This window comes from Alligator mississippiensis, chromosome 8 (assembly GCF_030867095.1).
Source record: "Alligator mississippiensis isolate rAllMis1 chromosome 8, rAllMis1, whole genome shotgun sequence".
Classification (NCBI taxonomy): domain Eukaryota; kingdom Metazoa; phylum Chordata; order Crocodylia; family Alligatoridae; genus Alligator; species Alligator mississippiensis.
In genome coordinates this window covers 22,430,775-22,444,833 of record NC_081831.1, presented here as the reverse complement: position 1 = coordinate 22,444,833, position 14,059 = coordinate 22,430,775, and the positions used below count along the sequence as shown (strand labels likewise).

The following is a 14,059-nucleotide window of genomic DNA, read 5'->3' as shown; positions in this document are numbered from 1 at the left end:
AGTTAGGACCCAGGTATCTGGGCCCCGTCTGCCACCCCTTTATCCAGTCACTGCCCCCCCCCCCCCCCGCCCCTTCCCAGGCATCCAGGCTCCAGGACCGTCCCTAGAACCCAGGGCGCAGCAGCCGCGGGGATCAGGTGTTACGCGTGTCCGCATTTAACCCGGGGTCCTGGAGGGGGCAGTTAGCAAATTACCCCGGATTAACCCGCCCGGGATTAAACCAGCCCCCTCCCCTGGGGTGGGCACACGGCACTGTAGTACCAGGGGATAACTGAGGCAGCCTGTCAGCGTGCTTCTCTAGGGTCTATTTCATTTGATCAGTGTTGAGGGCCCAGACACGTGCACTTAGCTCAGGATAACCCCCCTCGCCCGGCCTCCAGCTCCAGGGCCCCCCAGAACCAGGGCGGGGTCTGGGGGGATCTCAGAGGCGTCTCCCACCCCATACTCTTCCCTAGAAGAGATCAGACCAAGAAGGCTTCAAGGGGGTAGGGAAGTGCCTTGGACACCTGGGTTCTCTCTAGGCAAGAGCTGCTAGACGTGGGAGCCCGAACACCTCGGTTCTTTCCCTGCTCTGGGAGGGGAGTGGAGCCCAGCTGAAGGGAGCCGGATGCCAAGCCAGGACTCCTGGGTTCCCAACCCCTCGGCTTACCCCCGCGCGGGGCCATTCACCCGCCAAGAGCTTGAAGAGCAGGGGAGGGGGCGACTTTCAGGTCGTCGCATTTAGCCAGGGAGGAGCGCAGGGGAGGGCAGGCCGCAGCGGTGCGGGGGACCAGGACACCCGGGTTTTTTCCAGCCTGGGAGAGGAGCGGGGTTAGAGCAGGAGAGAAGGGGCTGTGAGCCAGGACGCCCAGGTTTCCTGAGAAGGGCTGGAACATGGCGGGGGAGGCTGGGCGCCTGGGTTCCCCCTGCTTCAGTTGCCCGGACGCCGGGCTTCTCCGCTTGACTGCACGCACCTGCTCTCAGGTGAGCCCCTCCCTCGGGGCCTTGGCAGCCAGGTGTGCGCCCCGCCCAGGTGCAGGGGGGCGGTACCTGTCGGTCTCAGGTGTAGGGGGCGGGGCCGCGGGTCACGTGAGCAGGAGGAAGGGCGGGGCCGGACCGAAGGAGCTCGGGGAGGACGACCGACGAACGCGGCGGTGAGTGAATGTGGGGAGGGGGTACGCGTGGGGGCGGGGCGTAGTTGTCACCCCCTATCCGCCAGGCAACCCTTGCCCCGGGGGTGGCTTGGACTCCAGATCCGGGGGCTTTTGGGAAAGGACTGCGTCCTTCAGCCCGTGGTACAGCAGGGGTTAACCCCTCCCCCGTCGGGAACCTAGGAGATCGGGTAGCCTGGAGCCCACTCATTCCGGGAACAGGTGCCTCTTCCCCTCTTCTCCGTGTAGGGAGTAGAAAGACCCCCCACTCCCTGGGACACCCATGGCTGGGCGGGACAGCACGCTAGGGGTTACCTCCCGCGTGGGGCCGCCTCTGCGGTCTTAAAAATTGACCATCAAGATGGGGGGACTGGGCATATCCCAGAATGTCCTGGGCCGAGGGAGTCTTTGGGCGTGCTGCTGCTGCGGCCTCTCTCTGTGCCTCAGTTTCCCCTCTCTCTGCAGCACAGGGAGTAGTGGGGTCTCTGCTCCATGGGTACAGCACCCTGTGCTGCATCCTCCCCCACTGCTATCACTGCTCCTGAGCCCGACCCCTGTCCCTTCCCCAGGTTGGGGACCCCGTGGTCTTCCCCAGAAGCAGCTGCATCTCACTGAAGGCTCGGCTACATATACCACCCTGAGAAGCTGATTAATTGGGGGGGGTCACTATATCCCCCCCCAGTCGGGGGTGATGGCAGAACTGCCCCCGCTGGCCCTGCTGCTAGCAGCAATGCTACAGACCATAGTCCACCCAGCCCTGGGCCAAGGTAAGTGAATGAGCCAAGGGGGATGGGAGCCAGGACACCTGGGTTCTCTTCCCGGCACAGGGAGGGGAGGGGATGAGGGCCAGGGTCTGGAGGGGTCCCTGCAAGTTAGGATGAGATGGCTTCATGCTGTGCAGCTTCCCTGTTCCACACCAGAGCCAGCAGCAGCTTGGGGCCACCCCAGAGGTGCTGGGTTAGGGGGCTGCTCATGGGAGAGGGGGGGAAGAAAACGTACAGTGCCTTGCACCTGGGGCCAGAGAAATGGGCCTGGATGGAGGAGGGACCCCCCACCCCTTTCTCTGTGCTATGTGGCTGCCACTGCCCCACCCCAGAGGTGGCTGCATGTCAGTAGCAGGGCCGGGTAGGGCAATTGGGTGAGGCACAAAGGGGCTCTGCCCAAGCAGGTGGACCCCCTCCATGGACCCCTGTGTAAATACCCAACCCCCACTTCCCAGGCATGGCGGGGTATCAGGATACTCGAGTTCCCTGTGTTCCAGTTGTGAGGGGTGGGGGGGGTCTGCTGGGTTGGAGCAGGGGGACATGAGAGCCAGGCTGCCTGGGTTCTCCACTCTACCACTTTGGGGATATGGTTTGATTACTGGGGGCAGGGGGTGGCATGGTGCAGGAGGCCAGACACCTGGGCTCTCCAGGGAGGTGGGTCCCTCAAGAACTGCAGGATGGTATCAGGCCTGACCAGCCTATCCATTGCTCAAGACCTGGAAGTTTTGGCCATACGTCAGGTGGGTGGGGCAGAGGTGGGGGGGGGGGGGCAGGATGTCTGGGTTCTATGGGGGTGGCAGGGTTGGGGGCACCTGTCCCTTGGGGTGGGGCAGGGTGTGCGCTGCTTGCCTCCAGCTGAGGTGGGGGGGCCTCCTCCACTTCCTGTTCCCCTGGGCGGCTGCCCCACTCCAGAGCTGGTTGCATCTTGAGGGGGTGGATCCAGGCACAGCACTACCTTGCCTGGGGCCGGGGGTGGGGGGTGGTGTTACTCCAGCACATGCCTCTTCATGGCTGTTTATTCCCCCCCCACCCCGGGATTAACCCCTTCCTTCCTTTTGCCTCCCTCCAACCCAGAGGCCAACACGACCAGCAGTAACCGCACAGACGGTCCAGCTGCTTCCTCAGGGCTCACGGTGGGTGAAAAGGGGTATGGGGGGGGAATTAGGGTAGGAGGGGACCGGGCTGGGGACTGGGTGCAGGGAGTGGGGGTGGGCTCTGGGTCCTACCTTAGATGAAACTGGGGGGGTCCAGTACCCCCCACTGATTTTTTCCCCCCCCCCCACTCTGTCCGGGCACAGGCAGGGGAGGTGGCAGCCATCAGTGTGTGCAGCATCTTCGGGGGGCTGCTGCTCCTGGGGCTCCTGGTCTTCGGGGTGCTGAAGCTGCGGGAGAAACGGCAGACAGAGGGCACCTACCGACCTAGCAGTGAGGAGCAGGCGGGTGCCCGCGTCGGGCCCAGCCCCCACCTCAAACTGCCCCCTGAGGAGCGACTCATCTGAGATCCTCCCAGACTTCTGCCCCCTCTTGGACTCCTGCCCCCCATCTACGGGGAACCATGCTGGGGCAGGGGACAGTTGCAGCTGCCTTGCTACCCTGCGGTGCTTCCTGGTGGCTGAAGCAATAGGGGGGGGGGGCCCAGACAGCACCCCCTCTGGACTGGTCTTTATTCCTGCATCTGTCTGTCTGTCCTGCAGAAGGGGCTGGTGCTGGATCTGCCCCCATGAGTGTTCCCTGGTGGCTGAGCCCAAGAAGGGGGGTCCCTGACAGCCCCTCACCCCACACTGGTCTCTCCAGTGTCCCTTTGTCTGTCCAGGCTCGGGGTGGGGGTTGGACTTGTGCTCCCTGGTGGCCAAAGCAATAGGTGGGGTCCTGCCCCTTGCCCACTGGACTGGTCTCTACCCCTGCTCCCCTGGGCACAGCCCCCTGTGTCTGTCTTGTGGGGGTAGGGGGTCGGGCTGATGCTGCTCTAATCTGTCCCCCCACTCCCCTCCCCTTCAATGGCTTTGAATGGATGTTTAATAAAATCCTGGGTTTGGTACTGAATTGTCACAGGAGGACTGGGGTGGGGGGATGCTGCTCTTCCAGCCTCAGCTGGCCCCACCTCCATACCCTGTCATGCCTGTTTGCCTATGTGGGAAACGGTGCTTATGTCCCCTTCCAGGCCCGCTCTGAAGGTGCAGGGATGACCCCTCCCCCCCACCCAAGGCTGGTGTGAGGGGGATAATAGCTTCCTGCTGCTGTGTATTGGGGTGGGAGACAAGGCTCAGCTACCCCTGCTTGGGGCAGCAGATCAAAGTGAGCAGGGAGCTTCCTGCCTGCCAGGAGCTGGAGCAGGGGTCCTACCCCCATCCTTTTCTGCTGTCCCAGAGCTGAGAGCCAAGGAGCCCTGTCCCCTATGGCCTGCCCACTTGGGGCCTGCTTGCCAGCAGGGAAGTGAAGAACAGGTGCAGAACCCCCTCCACCCCCAGCTACTGGCCAGTGTCACTGGGGGCTGGGGAAGGGGGGGCACCCTGCTGACCTGGCTTGAGGTGCAGCACCTAGCACGGTCAGGTTCTTCTACCCCTGGAGGCCCCTCAACAGTGGGGCAGCCCCAAAGGTTCCAGCCCAACCCCCAGCACTGCCCCCTGCTTTGTACCTCCTCCCATCAGGGCACCTCCACCATCCCAGGATGCACTGGGACCTATGATGGGGGGTGGGTTTGGTGTTAGGGGGCCAAGATCCTACAGCCATGGGGGGGGGCAGTGCTCAAGGCTGGGGAGCCCTGGTGATTTCCCCACCCCAGGCCCCTAGCCATGCACCTGCCACTGCTGCTCTCCCTTAAGGCCCAGGCAGCTGAGCTCAGTACCCAGTTACCTTATCCAAGGATAGTGATCTCTGCCTGCCCCTAAACCTGGGCAAATGGTGCCTTCCCCTCAACCCAGTGGAATTCAGCTCCAGGTGGTAATGGAAACCGCCGGGACAGGGGCCAACTCTCTTCCCTGCCCTCGGCCCACCCCAGAGGTGGCTGCATCTCAGCACTGAGGTTCCCCCCAGGGCTGGGACCTCACAACCCCTCCCCGTCCCCCTTGTGTCTAAACCCCAGCAGCAGTCTAACCTCCAACACACACCAGTGCACACCCATCCCGGACTCCTGGATTCCCTCCGGGGATCGGGGAGGGGAGTAGAGCGCGGAGCCTGGGAGGGAGAGAGCCGGAGTCACGGAGGAGTCCTCGGCGGCGCCCCGTGCATCAGTTTCCCCCCACTTTGGCGGAGCAGCGAGCAGAGCTCCGGACAGGGCGGTGGGCAGAAGCTTAGGAGCTCGCTCGCCCACCCTTCCCCTCCCCGCCGCCTCCCGTCCTGGGGTGGGAATAGGGGTCCCCTCGCTCCCACAAGCGGATGCGGCACTTCAGCCTGGTCCGGGCCCGGGTCCGAGTCGAACGTTGGCGCTGCCGCTTCCATCAGGGGGTGGGGCGGAGGGGGCGGGGCCTGGGGAGGGCGGGACTGGACTCTTATTCTGACAGCGCCGCGCGCTCTGCTTAGTCACGGTGACTCCCCCCGCCCCCCCGCTGCAGCCGGACCCGGCAGCGCAGCCATGGCCGGGTGAGTGACCCCCGTCCCCCTCCCTGGCTGGGGGGCCGGACCCCGTGGGGGGAGCGGGACTCTGCGGGAGGAGGGCGGATCCCCCCCTCCCCGAGCCAGACAATGGGGCAGTGAGTGGGGGTCGCCCCTCGGGTGCAACACGTTATCGCGCCCTGCTCGCCGGAGTGGGGGTCCGGCCCGGCCCCGCCCCCGCCCGGACGCTTGGGTTCCGTCCGCCGTGGTGGGAGGAGAGCAGGGCCTGAGGCGGGGAGCTGGGAGCCCGGATGCCTGGGTTCTCCGCTGGTTTGGGGAGGGGAGTGCGGGGACACTGGGCCCCATGTTTTCGCCCTCTTGCGAGCGTGCCTCAGTTTCCCTACGCCAGCCCGTACCGGCCCAGGGCTCTGGGGAGGAGACGGGGATAGGCGCCACCCTCGGCAGGGCGGCTGTGTCACGGGCCCGGTACTGCTCCTGCCTGCTAGCGAGTCCCCTTGGTTCCAGCATGGTGGAACGGGGACCAGGGCGCCTAGCCCAAGCCTGGAGGCAGGGGGGGAGGGGGTTTGGGGAGCCAAGGCCCTGGGTGCAGCCCCTGACACCGGGGGGGGGGAAACAGTCCCAGTGAAGGGCTTGTGGTGCTCAGCCCAGGGGGAACCACTGGCATGGGGAGTCTGCCCAGTGCCTGGGGCTATGGGACAGCCCTGTCTTTTGAAGGTGGTTGGGGGGCTGCTACCATAATGCACCTAACTGCTGGGCCTGCACTCCCAGTCACCCAGGATGCAGTGTCCCCACAGGTCAAAGCTGTGAGGCCAGCCTGGTGATTAAGGGGTGCCAGACAGGTCCTGTCCTGGTTTCAGGGAGGGGGAGCAGGGTTGTGGTTCCCCTGGTTCTAGGTAGGGGGCAGGTTTAGGGTCCTCCCAGAAACCAACCTGACAGGGTGATCTAGGACCCAGAGTGAGGGGAACATAGGTGTCCAAGCTCCCAGCAACCCCCCTGGGTCCTACTGCTGTTCCTGAACTAGGAATGAGCCCATGCATCCAGGCCCCCACGTCTACTGGCTACTGGGCCCTACCCCCCTCCCAGACATCTGGGTCCCCTATTCCCACTTTGGGCAGTGTGTTGTAGCCCTCACACTCCAGGACCTGGGGTGGGGGAACAGTGGCAGATTTGGGCTTCCCCTGGTTTCAGTGGGAGAGCAGTTTTGAGGTCCCCCTTCTAACCCCCTGCCTCTTCCCCTGCAGGTTTGACGGCACCATCCAGCACCCAAGCTCCACAGTACTGTCCTTAGCTGTGTAGCCAACCTCCGCTGGAGCTGCCAAGATGTATGCACCTGAGTGCCAGGCAGAGGTGACACCATCACCGGCAGGGCCACGCTCCTTTAGCTACACACTGGATGAGCACCCATGCCAAGCACTGGCCATCATGAATGAGCTACGACTGAGCCAGCAGCTCTGCGATGTGACACTGCGTGTGCGTTACCGCGATGCGCCGCCTGCTGATTTCCAGGCCCACAAAGTGGTGCTGGCCTCATCCAGCCCTGTCTTCCGTGCCATGTTCACAGCAGGGCTGCGGGAACAGGGCATGGAGGTGGTGCCCATTGAGGGCATCCACCCACGGGTCATGGAGCGTCTCATTGAGTTCGCCTACACAGCCTCCATTGCTGTGGGTGAGCGCTGTGTGCTGCATGTCATGAATGGTGCCGTCATGTACCAGATTGACAGCGTGGTCCGTGCCTGTGCTGACTTCCTGGCCCAACAGCTAGACCCCAGCAATGCCATTGGCATCGCCAACTTTGCCGAGCAGATTGACTGCAGCGAGCTGCATCAGCGGGCGCGGGAGTACATCTACAGGCACTTCGCGGAGGTCAGGGGGGGCTGAAGAGCAGGGCAAGAGGGTTCCAGGGGGCAGGAGGGGGCTGCCGCGAGTACAACTCCATGCACTCTGGGCAGGTGAGGAGGGGTGGGAGGCAGGGAAGGGGCTCCCAGTAAGTACATCTCTTGGGAGGGGAGGGGAGGGTCATGGCGGGGTTGCCGAGAGTCGACAGCCCTAACACAATAGAAACAGACTCCACTCCATGTCTGGGAGGATCCAGGGTGAGGGGCTGGCTCTGGCCAGACTCCCTCCTTGGTTTGGGGTGGAATGCAGCCTGCTCTGGTCAGTGTCGCACCCCCTGGTGGCTGACCCAGGCAGGGCCGAGCAAGGGGCTGCCTCTTGGGTTCCTGGGAGTCGGTAATGGGGGAATGATGGAGGTAATAGCGGGGGGCTAGTGATGTGCCATGACAAGGGGCAACCAGGTTCATATAGAAAGTAAGGCTGGAGTAGCCTGGAGTCAGGATGGGGGAACGTGGGCACAGGTGGGCCACAGCTGGGGGACGGGAGCACTCAGAGTATCTGCAGAGACAGAAGTATCAAGACAGCAGGAGAGAAGATGCCCTGACTTCCCACTGCCCCTATGGGTATCTCAGGTCCTCTCAGTGCCCCCCTTCTCAGGGCAGTGGGGGCTGGACCTGGGCCTCTGTATACCACATACCTCCAGAACTGGGGGCGGGGCATGCACAGGGCTGGTGTCCCCAGTGTCCTCATCATGCCCCCACTGTCAACAGGTGGCAAAGCAGGAGGAGTTCTTCAACCTATCACACTGTCAGCTGGTGACGCTGATCAGCCGGGATGAGCTGAACGTGCGCTGTGAGTCTGAGGTCTTCCATGCCTGCATTGACTGGGTGCGTTACGACTGCGCCAGTCGGCGCCCCTATGTGCAGGCACTGCTGCGTGCTGTACGCTGCCACGCGCTCAGTCCTGGCTTCCTGCAGCTACAGCTTCGCGAGTGCGAGGTGCTGCAGGGTGACACACGCTGCCAAGACTACCTGGCCCAGATCTTCCAGGACCTGACGCTGCACAAGCCCACACAGCGCCTGCCCAGCCGGACGCCCAAGGTGGGCCAGCTCATCTACGCAGTTGGTGGCTATTACCGCCAGTCCCTTGGATTCCTGGAGGCCTACAACCCCCACGATGGTGCCTGGCTGCGGCTGGCTGACTTGGAGGTGCCCCGCAGTGGGCTGGCCAGCTGTGCTGTGGGGGGGCTGCTGTACGCCGTGGGCGGGCGCAACAACTCCCCTGATGGCAACACAGACTCAGGTGCTCTTGACTGTTACAACCCCATGACTAACCAGTGGTCGCCCTGTGCCCCCATGAGTGTTCCCCGCAACCGCATCGGTGTCGGCGTTATTGACGGCCTCATCTACGCTGTCGGCGGCTCCCACGGCTGTGTCCACCATGACAGCGTTGAGAGGTCAGGGCGGTCCTGGTCCTGGCCCAACTTGAGAGCTGCCAGTGGGTCCTGGGGATGGGAGCTAGGGACCTGGCATAGAGAAGGAGGGACGGGCAAGGGGAGCCAAGCATCCAGGTGCAGGAGAGAGAAGGCAAGGAGCAAGCTGTCCTGGCCTAGGGAAGCAGGGACAGAGGTGGAGGGGAGCCAGGTGTCCAGCTGCTGGAGTGGGGGGAAACCAGGGGTCCTGGTGGGAGTGAGGGAGCAAGGCATCTGGGTACTCAAGGGGGAAGTAGAGTCTGTGTGTATGGGTAATAGGAAGGGAGCAAGGGCAGAGTTTGAGGGGAGCTGGCTCCAAAGACCCCAGTCCCAGGAAGGCATCAGCTCAGCCTGGCTTCATTGCCACCCCCATCTCCCAGGCCCTGACCCTGTCTCCCTGTACTGCAGGTATGACCCGGAGTGTGATGCATGGGAGCGTGCGGCACCCATGCAGACAAGGCGAATCGGGGTGGGTGTGGCCGTGCTCAACCGACTGCTCTATGCTGTGGGTGGCTTTGATGGCAGTGCCCGGCTCTGCTCGGCTGAGTGTTACAACCCTGAGCGTAACGAGTGGCATCCTATCGCCTCCATGAATACCATCCGCAGCGGCGCTGGTGAGCAGGGACAGGGAGCTGATGGGGGGGGGGGGGAGGGGGGCAGGGGAAGGTGGGGGCAGCGTGCAGAGCCCTGACTCCCCCCACCCCATACTCCCCCAGGCATCTGTGCCCTGAACAACTGCCTCTACGCCATGGGGGGCTATGATGGCACAGACCAGCTCAACAGCACGGAGCGTTACGATGTGGAGGCTGATGCCTGGACCTTTGTGGCTCCCATGCGGCACCGGCGCAGCGCCCTTGGCGTCACCACGTACCAGGGCAAGATCTACGTGCTGGGTGAGCCCCTCCCTGCCCTGCTCCCCACCCCTCCCCAAGAGCTGCTTGTGTGGGGGACTCTGTGCCTGGGCTGGTGGGGAGGGTGGTCCAGGCAGCCATAGACACTGGTCTCTCCCAGTACCATGCTGCCATCCCTGGGCTTGGGTCCTAGGCGTGAAATTTGCGGCTCTTGGGCCTGGCTGTCGCTGGGGTCAGGGGGACTGGACCCACAGGCCAGGAGGGGCTTTGTCTCTGCAGCTGAAGGTAACCCCACCCCAAGCACCCTGCCAGTCTGACTCATCTGTGACCCCAGAGGTTCCTGTGCAGGGTTGTGGGGTGTGACCCAGGCCTGGTGCTGACCATGCCTCCTATCTCTGCCTGGCAGGTGGCTACGATGGCCACACGTTCCTGGACAACGTGGAGTGCTATGACCCAGCCACTGACACCTGGACCGAGGTGACATGCATGACGTCGGGTCGCAGTGGCGTGGGGGTGGCTGTCACCATGGAGCCCTGCCGTGATCAGCCCGGCTGCCACTGCTAGCACTGGCGACGCCACCGCGGTTGGGCCGGGGAGGGGCTGGGACTGTCAATGCACAGCTCCCAGTGCCCCTGGAGCCTCTGGGTGCCCTCCCCCGTGGCGGCGTCGCTCTCTGGACCCTTTGCCTGCTGGTAGTGCTGTATGTAGCCCCCTTGGCCCCGGGGCAGGACTACAGAGACAGGTGCTGACTGACATGGACCAGACTGAGCACCCCCAGGCACAAACCAGGATACTAGGGGAGGCTGGGGAACATGGCCTCTTTCCTTTCTCAGGGCCTGGAAGGCCCCAGGATGCCACCCCAGCTCCCAAGAGGCATGAGGCTGTGGGACTGGACCTGGCTGTTTAATGATCTGATTTTCACCATGACACCAATAAACCCCTTTGCAATTAGCCTGAGCCACTTGCACTGGCAAGGGGTAACCCTTGGGGGGCACTGTGACCCCCAGCCCTCCCCACACCCGTCCCAGCCCAGGCTGTGTCCACCAGGCTCCACAGGTAGTCAGCGACGAAGCTGCGCGAGTGCTGGCTGCTGTCAATACTGATAGGCTGTGCGATGGCTGGACCGTAATGAACTGGAGGGGGGTGGGGTTAAGGAAACTCAGGGTGCAGCAGCTGGGGGGAAAGGGGAAGTGGTGAACCCCCCACCTCCCAACAGGAAAGGATACTGCCCTTAACCTGCACAGGGCCACACTCATAGTCCCAGTCGATGCGGCTGATCTTATAGTACAGCTGGGCTGTGTACCTGGGATGGGGAGTGTCAGCTTGCACGCACGGGGTGGGGTAGGGGTGGCAGCAGGAGTGGCTTGCCTGTAGCTACAGGGGCTGAGCCAGGCCTCAAGGAGAGTGCTGCCTGGGGGCCCAGCCCCAGTGTTCCTGCAGGCAGGTGAGGGGGCCTGGTGCCACCCCTGCCTGTTCACCACCCATCCCCGCCCCTGACTCACGTAGCTGGTGGGACAGCACTGGCATCCTCCTGCACATCCTGGTCCAGGCGCTGCATCTCCTCCCGCAGCTGCTCCAGCTCCATGCACAGTGCTGTGCCAGGCAGTGAAGGAGCCTCCTCTGTGGCTGGGCCCTTCCCCACAACCCATAGGGCCCCACCTGCACCCCACCAGGGAAGGATATGCCATGCTGGCTTGCAGCCTTGTGCCCTCCTCAGTGGCTGCCTGTGCATCGGCTTCCAGAGCCTGGACCCGCTGGAGGCAGTGCTGCAACTCCTCTTCTTTGGCCAGAAGCTGATGGGCTACTTTCTCCTCCGTGCCCATGAGGTCTTCAGGGACAAAATCCAGATGTCTAGCACCTCCATCCTGCTCTAGCCACTAGTCCCCACTCCGCCATCCCCTCTTTTACAGCTGGGAGAGAACCCAGGCATCTGGGCTCCTAGCAGGGGCTGGGCATCCTTGGCATGGCTAGTCCCATGGCCAAGAGAAAACCCACGTGTCCAGGCTGCCCTGCCCTACCTGCCTGTTCAAACCACTATGCCCCCAACACATGCATGCACGCGCAGAAGACCTCAGGGCTCCCAGCAGAGGCTAAGTATCCTTGATATGGCTGGTCCAGTGGCCTGAAAGGGCCCAGGGTCACTCTTCAAGGGCATGGGGTGGGGGGTGGGGGGTGTACCTCTCACAAGCTGGGCAGCAGTGGCCTGCGTGTCCAGGAGTTCATCCAGCACCCGCTCCTGTTGCTCAAGGCTGTGGTGCAGTTGGGCCTCCACACGCCCAGATGCCATTACTTTCAGCAGCATCGTGCTGATGACCTCCATTTCCTGCATCCCTTCACTGAGCATAGCTGCCCCTGCCTCCTCCTGTGGCTCCAGCCCTGTGGGAGGCGGGGGGGGGGTGGGTACAGCTTCTGCTATAGTTCCCACCCTGCCCATGCCTCACACCAGCAGCTTGGATGAGCCCCAGGAATTAGTTCAAAGCACTTGGGGGATACAGGGGTTTGAAGCTGAGTGCACCCTGGGTCCTATCCTGGCTGCTCCCAGCCTGGTGCAGTTGGTCTGCAGATTGGTTCAAGAAGGAATGTGCTGGAAAAGCCAATGTGTAGCCCTGGGAGCCCATGGAAGCAGCTGCAGTGGGTCTGAGCACAAACCCTGACCCCCCAGCCCAGCCCCCTGGGCTCCCAGCAAATGGGGTGGCTGGGTTACTAGCTGACAGACACCTCCCCCAGCTCAGGTCCCACATCCAACCCACCCACATCTCTACCCAGAGCCTCAGCTGAGTTCATCCAGGAAGGAGATTAACTCCCCCAGCCCATTTCACCCACCTGCAAGCTATGTCCCAGCGCTCCCTATGCTCTGGCAGGGATGTCACCTGTGCAGAGCAAGGTGTCCAGGGGCTGTGGCCCTGCTGGGTCTGCAATAAAACATTGGCAGGGCTGTTAGAGTGCATGCTGAAGAGCAGGGGAGCAGTCCCCCTGGTGCTAGCCTCTCATTTACCCTCCCCAGGCTCGGGGCTAGCAGGGGACACAGCTTAGCTGGCTCTGCTGAGTAGGGTTGTCTAGGGCCCCTCTGATCCAAGATGAAGAATGGGAGAGCTGACACCCCAGGACAAGGCTTGAAACCAGGCCCCCTGTCCTGCCTGCAAAACCCTAATCTGGGCACCTCCAGATCCAAGGAAAGAGGGGGCCCGGGGGAGGAGTCTGACCCACGGGGCTTGGGGGCGGCAGGCAGGGACCTTGGGGGTGAAGAGGAGGGGACCGGAAATGGAGCTTCCGGGCCCGGCTGGGGGAGGGAAACCGGAAGTGGGGATACCCGCCAAGGGTACCGGAAGTGGGGATTCCGGGGGGGGGGGGGGTCCCAGAAACGCGGGGTTCCCGCACAGAAGAGGAGAGATACCTGGTCGGGATGGAGGATGAGGATCCCGATCCCGGTGACCTGCACCCACCGCTACACCCCGACCCTATATGCTCCCACCGCCGCACCTCAGAGGGGGAGCCTTGACCCTCGTCCTGCCCCCTGCGCCATGTCATTGGCTGCCAGCAGCCCGCGCCACCCAATGGGAGCGCAGCCCCTCCCCTCCCACCCACGCCACTGGCCGCCTGCGTTCCGCGCCGCCCAATGAGCAGCACTGGCGCCTTCGAACGCCACTAGCGGCCAGCGGCCGGCGGCCCCTGCACATTCACTGTGCGTCCCTGCTTGTGCCGCGTCCGACTGCGCCTGTGCGTTTTCCGCTGTCAGCGAGCTGAAACGCATGCGCTAACTGCTTTCCTCTGACAGGGGTGTTATCACAGCCGACTGCCACCAGATGGCAGCAGAACACGCGGCACCCTGCAGGGAGCCCGGGCCTATAGACACCCTCTGCACCGTGCATAGGGGACCCCACGCCTATAGGTGCCCCTGAACCGTGCATAGCGGGGCCCAGGCTTATAGATACCCCCTGCATTGTGCATAGGGGAACTCGGGCCTATAGGAGCCTCTTGCACCATGCATAGGGGAGCCCGTGCTATAGGTGCCCCCTGCACCCTACCTAAAGGGCAACTGGACCTATAGGGGGCCGTGGAGCTTGTATAGAGTTGGCTGGCCGGGCCTATGGGCAGGTACCGATCACTTTAGGGAAGGCTGGCAGGGGTAGTAGCTCTTCCTTTGAGAGGGTGTTTTACTGGTGTCTTCTCTGGCTGCAGAGCTGGGTCTGGGCTGGCAGAGGGCTCATCCTTAGCTCCAGGCTGGGGCAGTGGGCAGAAGGGGCACAGTTAAGGGGACCCCCTCCCCCCACCGTGTAGCTGGGCTGTTGTGTATCTGTACCCTGCACACACAGGTGATATCTGTGTCCCCCTCCCTCCTCTCCACATTCCCTACCTGGCCTGCATCCCTAGGTGGTACATAGCCATGGTCCCCCTACCTGCCCTGCACACCTGGATGGTCACCACCTGTGCCTCTCCCTGCTCAAGTGGCACATGTCT

General features: G+C 63.3%; 2 protein-coding genes and 1 non-coding gene across 7 annotated transcripts; 2 read left to right on the top strand and 1 right to left on the bottom strand.

Annotated features, from left to right (window-relative positions):
• Positions 1–79: 79 nt before the first annotated feature.
• CRB3 (crumbs cell polarity complex component 3) lies at positions 80–3,932 on the top strand. 2 transcript variants are annotated; one of them, XM_059732244.1, is made up of 4 exons: positions 80–1,133; positions 1,700–1,897; positions 2,969–3,027; positions 3,193–3,932. In XM_059732244.1, the coding sequence occupies exons 2-4, from the start codon at positions 1,822–1,824 to the stop codon at positions 3,391–3,393; spliced, it is 336 nt and encodes a 111-aa protein (XP_059588227.1). In that variant the 5' UTR covers positions 80–1,133; positions 1,700–1,821; the 3' UTR covers positions 3,394–3,932. The 2 variants fall into 2 exon arrangements, with proteins under 2 accessions (XP_059588227.1, XP_059588228.1); XM_059732245.1 differs by lacking the exon at positions 80–1,133 and adding an exon at positions 1,203–1,352.
• Positions 3,933–5,363: 1,431 nt separating this feature from the next.
• Positions 5,364–10,552, top strand: KEAP1 (kelch like ECH associated protein 1). The gene is made up of 6 exons (XM_059732232.1): positions 5,364–5,473; positions 6,688–7,309; positions 8,050–8,735; positions 9,159–9,364; positions 9,467–9,643; positions 10,008–10,552. Exons 2-6 carry the CDS (start codon positions 6,767–6,769, stop codon positions 10,163–10,165), a joined length of 1,770 nt encoding a protein of 589 aa, XP_059588215.1. The 5' UTR covers positions 5,364–5,473; positions 6,688–6,766; the 3' UTR covers positions 10,166–10,552.
• LOC102575601 (SPC24 component of NDC80 kinetochore complex) lies at positions 10,489–13,104 on the bottom strand. 4 transcript variants are annotated; one of them, XR_009463863.1, is made up of 6 exons: positions 12,996–13,104; positions 12,425–12,513; positions 11,780–11,977; positions 11,104–11,429; positions 10,828–10,904; positions 10,489–10,734 (listed from the first exon to the last, which is right to left on the bottom strand). It is a non-coding gene; the product is annotated as an SPC24 component of NDC80 kinetochore complex (transcript). The 4 variants fall into 4 exon arrangements; XR_009463864.1 differs by lacking the exon at positions 12,996–13,104 and adding an exon at positions 12,835–12,896; XR_009463865.1 differs by lacking the exon at positions 12,996–13,104 and adding an exon at positions 12,805–12,829.
• Between the last annotated feature and the right edge of the window lie 955 nt (positions 13,105–14,059).